Raw genomic sequence first — 6,203 nt, 5'->3', positions numbered from 1 at the left:
TTTTGTTGTATTTTTAATAGGTTTTTTAGTATTTTAGTTGTATTTTTTAGTATGCTTTTAGTATTTTTTTACTGCATGTTTTGGTATTTCTTGTTAATGTTGTTGTTGTTTGTTTTTTTTGGCGAGTCGAGACGGTTCTTCTCGTCCTGCATTTCATTGCATTGTTGACCTTGTGTTGATTTTGCATATGACAAACATAAGTGCATAAGAGCAACTAATAAAATATTGTAATAGGATAGTTATGCATATATTAAGACATATTTATTTATATATTTATTACAGCGTTTGTCCCAAATTATGATTTTTCCCAATAAATTGCAGTCACTTCATTTATTGTGACGTTAAATGTTGATATTGGATTCATATAAATGGCTTAATTAAGTACTATTTTGACTGATCTATAGTCAGTCAGTATTACTGTAATGTCCATCTACTTGATTATTTAACAAAAGTTGTTTAATCTCCAAAGAGGATTTCTCTAGCAGTAACCTAAACGACCACATTGTAAATAACATAATTACAAAAAGTGATAACTTAATCTATAATCTTAAAAACAAACTACACACATGTTGTACTTCCTTGAGGTTGAGGATAAATCGATGATAAGAGAATAAAATGCAGATTTGTGGTTTTAAAGATGAAAATGTGGACTCAAATTATCTAACCACCTAACCTCTCTGTTTTGTTCCTTTGTTTCATTTTCATATGATAACAGAGAAAAAAAAATGCTATGACACACTTGAGAGCAAGACTTGCATTATCTCGTGTAATGGGACATCTAAAATCATTAGCCCCCACCACCCAATGTATTACACTTGATGAAGAATTTAAAATAGGTAATTGTTTTCCGCTTCATGCACAAATAGTGATTAAAAATAATAAATACCATCCCTCTGTGTCGCTTTCTGTTTTTCTTTATCATCCCTTTATTCACATCTACCCCCTGCCACCACAGAGTGCATTTATCATTCTGTCATACAGCCCCCCCCCCTCCACCCCTTCTGTTTCTTTCCTATTTGTTTATCTTTCTGTCTGATGTCTATTCATATTAATTTCTGTGTTGGAAGTTTATTATCACCGCCATCCATCAATCGTCTTCCTCAGCTCGTCTCTTTTACCTGCGACAAAAATAGTGTTTTTCAAAACAGAGCCCACTTTCACCTTCCTCTCTGATTGTTGTCAGAAACAAATTTGCAGAGTTATTCTAAAAGAGGGGGTGGGATGGAACTGTACAAGCTGTTATTACTTTGCACAAATCTGTTTCAAGAATATATATATATATATATATATATATATATATATATATATATATATATATATATATATATATATATGTCATTTGTTTTACCAGCATGAGAAGAAAAAGGAGAGTTACAAATGACGGTTTTTCAGGCTCCGTTGTGGAAATATATGATTTATTGATAAGATACTGAGAGGCCCTCAAAGATCTTCTCACTAAATACAACAGAATTTTCATGTATAGTACAAATTGTTTGACAATTTGATGTCAACTTGCTATCAAAGTGATACAGCTTTCCAGTTCAGAGGAAACTAGTATTTTTATTTTTTTTCATTCAACCTTTATACAGATTAGTCTCATTGATCCATGAGGACTCATTTCCAAGAAATACCCATTTTTTTAAAAAGGATGCAGATGAGGTACAGACAACAATAAAAAAAAAAATCTTGTAAAAATCATATTAAATGAAAAATAAATAGAAGAAATGAAATAAAAATGAACAAAAACAGCTAGATTGTAAAGCAGTGTAAAATACTAACAACAGGAACATGTCTGCGTTTGATTTTTTTTGCCATGAACTTAGCAGATGTTTAAAATCCCTTAGAGAGGTCAAGGTCAGGAGCTTCAGATCTTTGTGCAAGGTGTTCCAGGAAACAGAAGTGGAGAAGGAGAAGACCCCTTTGCCTAGTTCGGTTCGAACTGAGGGGACACCGCAGGTAATTATGTCCAGATATGTACCTGTTTTGCTCGTTCTTGTTAATCTTGTTTAAAAAAACAGTCAATCTTAAAAGAGATTCTGGATCCATCTCCTCCCGTGCTTGAACGCAAATCCACCCCCACCCCCACCACTCACACCTGCTCCAGTACTTTCTCCATTGACACTGCCTTCATGTGCTTCAATTCTCGGTTGTTGAGTTGCACGAGATTACTTTTAAATTTTTTTAAATTTTATGAAAATAAATTGGACTGTTTTCAACATTTTGATCGCTGTTATTTCAACAAATTGGTGCCGTTGTTTTGATACATGACGGACGTAACATGATTACCCATCAAACATTTATCTCATTGCATTTTTAATAAATAATAAAAAAAATATTAATGACCCACTTAAACTGTAAAACTGATTTGCAATTTAGTTGTGTTTAATTATATATGTTTGTGTTTTTCATTAAATTGCCCATGACTGTACTTTTAGGGGCAGTTAATTTTTTTAAGGATAGAAGCAGAAATGCTTACTTGAAGGGGCAGATCAGCTCTGATGTGATATTAAGAAGCTCATAATTGGCTGTTATGTTTAAAATGAGTGTTTATACAATTATTTTCATATTTCTAGTCCAATATAGGTTTTATTTGTTCAAGGCAGTGGAACTTGTTCATAACTGTATTACTAGTAACTCTGAGAGTTACCGGATCCAAGTAAACGGTTACCGGAACACTCCCTGTCAAAATAAGAGAGTTCCCAGATTCTGTACCGGCAGGATCCGGCTCAAATTAAGCACTGACCTCATCCTTCTAAGTTGATGTACGTGGTGGTATTCCTTTCATGGTTCCTGCATTTGTTGATGTGCAGAGCCACCATGGGAACCCCAAATTTACAAGACAGAAAGCTGTAAAGTGCAAACTGTTAATTTCTCATGTTTTACTCACCATCCATTAAGCCTCTCATTCATCTCTTAATTCTTTTTTTTTTTTCTTTAAACAAAGAATGTGCTTTCACCTTTGTCTCTGGTTGTTGTCAGAAAGAAACTTACAAAGATTTTATAAAAAAAAAAAGAGGGAGGCTTGTTCTGAATTTGTTGTTGCTAGTTTACACAACTCTGTTGGAGGTAAATAGGCAGCATTTGCTTTCGGTTTTACCAACACAAGAAAAAAAAAGATGAATTACACATAAGGATGGAAATATTCTACCTTGTATGTTGAAAGGGTTATCGATGACAAAGTTTCCATTCCACACCACGGAGAGGTCAACTGGCAGGTCACTGATATCACTGCCCTCATAGTCATACTGCAAAAAAAAAAAAAAAAACAGACAAAGAGCGTGTGAGAAATTGTAGATTTATAATGAATTCAATGCAAATTGGGAACCGCGTGAGAAAATGTTTCATTTGCATAGTGATTCACCCAGACTTGTTCTACGCAGACGGCAACACAGCTCAAAAACACTCGCATGCATAAATCCAAATCTTCCAAAACGGACATATTTCATAAACACACATTGTGGAGATGGGTTACAGTTGAATAGGCTTGGGGGAATGGGAACTGAGATGAGGAGATAAGGGAAGTGATATGGAGGGAGATAAAACAAGACAGTTGACAAGGAGGAGATAGGGAGAAGGATGGGGAGGTCGTAGAGGTGGTGAGATGGTCAGGGAAGCGAAGGCATCCAGAAATCGAACACTGACACATGCGTGAAAGGACCTTATTCATTTAAACATAAGCTAAGTGGTGGGATGAGGAGAAGGGAGAGATAAGATGCGGAGCATGGGAAAGTGAAATTGGCATTTTCAATTTGCTCACTGACACACTGGATCTGGTGAAACGCACACACACACACACACACTCTTATGTTGGGTTCTGAAACTTCACAATAAACTCTGAATGGGTTCTGTTGCTGCATTCCTCTAACAGGAAGTCAAAGTGTATAAACTGAAGTGTTAAAAGTTGATATATTTGAATCTAATTACTGTTTAAAAGGATTACTTTGTATTATTTTTGTTTGTTTTGTGACAGGGCTGCACGGTGGCGCAGTTGGTAGAGCTGTTGCCTCTTAGCAAGAAGGTTGCCGGTTCATATCCTGGCCCGGGACCTTTCTGGGTGAAGTTTGCATGTTCTCTCTGTGCATGTGTGGGTTTTCCCCGGTTACTCCGGTTTGACACCCGTGACCCAAAAATGATGAACCGGGTAAAGATGATGGATGGATGGATGGATGGATGTTTTTTTTGACAGGTAAGAATTTGATAGATAATGGATTTGATTGAGACTCGATACTTGAGGAAAATTTACTGATTTCTCCAAAATAAGTAAAATGAAATAATGTAGTGTGGCTACATTTAGTCTGAGCACCGAGTATAAACAGTTACACTAAGAAAGAAGAATTTCTCATGTTGATAAGAAACGTTTGACTTAGCTGAAACCAAAATGATTACAAAGACTAATTAGTTTAAATCAAGATTAATTATTTTATGTACAATGATGGACACTTCAATTCAACTGAAGTTTGTTTCGCAGCATAGATACATAAAAAGTAGATAGGAAGTAGGGACCTTCAGTACACAATTTCGTTCCACCTCATGTACCGCATGTGATGTGAATGACAATAAAGTCACCATGAACCTTGAATCTTAAAAAAAAAAACTTTGTATCCTTATCAAAATATTCAACTACTGCAAATCTAAATGTCATGCCTGCATATTTAAAATAGTATCATCAATACCAGCAATTTTGTGAGTTTAAAAATTACATTTTGTATCATATGCACCTTATAGACTAAATAAAACATTGAGCTTAATGGGTTGTGTGTTGTCTAATAAATTACTCATTTTGTGCAATGTGAAAACAGCTCAAGCTCACGTGTTGAATGAAGTGATGAGATTTACAGTACAGCTGTTTAAACCATCCATTTTGAATTTCTGCAGGACATTTGTCTTAAAAAATATTTAAAGAATGCTCAAGAGGACTCTTGCAAGTCCACGTGCTGATAATCGTTGCTGCTTTATTTCTAATTAACTGTATGTTTAACATTTGCTTGTCAAAATTGTGGATAAATTCACAACAATCCGACCTTCCTTTACAAAAAGGAAATCCAGAATTTTGGCCATGAAAAGAAAACTGAGCAACTTGGTGTACATTTCTGTTTCTTCTATATTAGTTGTCTGTAACAGGAACTGTACCAGATGTATTTGTACTTTAGTTTTAACAGTGCATCTTTGCAGAAATCAGACAACCTCATTCTCTCACTTTCACACATTCTCCTGATCATTTCAGTCCATGTTTGAAAAAAAAAAAAAAAAGCAGCTAAAGGGAGTTTCAATGAAAGAGATGAAACAAAAGTAACAATATAAAAAACAGAATCTAAATAAGCGTACAACAAGGAGACCTTATGAACAGTCACAGAGAACTGTAGAAAGTCTGAATCTCTGCTGAGATATTAGGATGATGAGATGCCACAGACCAATGGAACCACAGGATTCTGGGAGGTCAACAACTCCACGAGAGAGGGATTAAACTAAAACAGTCTTTCAACACAAAATAAAAGCTGGTTGAACTTATTCACTTCCCACGAGTGGTTCGGTGTGACCCTGATCCATCACACTAGAGGTAGGCTGTTGACTTTATTAGCATGCTTTTTACATCCCACAGCTCAAGCAGTGTGTAAGGCAGCCCAGTGAAACCACAGGACCCACGCACACACGCCCACATACTATTACTCCTTCTGTGGCATGGCCTCCATTAAACTTTAAGGGTTTCAACTTGTCCACCAGCACCAAAACACTGGCTGAGCTTGTTCTCCTGTTGGTCCCTGCCCACCATATCATGCTTTATTCATACTGTCACATGGTTTAAAATGCTAACACAAACCGCACTGTGACACCGGGCCACGTAGTGCCACGGAGCATCACCCACCATCTAACTTCCTTCCTCAGGGAAGCTCTGGAGCAGCTGAAACATTATTGAACATTGATCCAATGTGAAAAAAAAATGAACTGAGGGGGAAAAGAGACAGGGAAGGACAGTTAAATAAGAGGATGCATGAAGAGATATAAAGGTAGGTGGATGGATGGATGCATGAAGAGATATAAAGGTAGGTGGATGGATGGATGGATGGATGGATGGATGGATGGATGGATGGATGGATGGATGGATGGATGGATGGATGGAGGGATGGAGGGATGGATGGATGGATGGATGGATGGATGATCCATACATCCAGGATGGCCAGTTAAGAGGAAAGATGAAGAGATAT

General features: G+C 36.4%; 1 protein-coding gene across 1 annotated transcript in view; it reads right to left on the bottom strand.

The window, feature by feature from the left end:
* LOC119417330 (plexin-A1) overlaps window positions 1-6,203 on the bottom strand; it is a 163,650-nt gene that overhangs the window by 30,887 nt on the left and 126,560 nt on the right. The window contains exon 10 of the mRNA XM_037684538.1: window positions 3,149-3,245. Coding sequence (XP_037540466.1) covers window positions 3,149-3,245 — 97 coding nt within the window. The remainder of the gene's footprint in view (window positions 1-3,148; window positions 3,246-6,203) is intronic.

Source organism: Nematolebias whitei, chromosome 11 (assembly GCF_014905685.2).
Source record: "Nematolebias whitei isolate Nwh7 chromosome 11, NemWhi1, whole genome shotgun sequence".
Lineage (NCBI taxonomy): Eukaryota > Metazoa > Chordata > Actinopteri > Cyprinodontiformes > Rivulidae > Nematolebias > Nematolebias whitei.
This window is presented reverse-complemented; position numbering and strand designations above follow the sequence as displayed.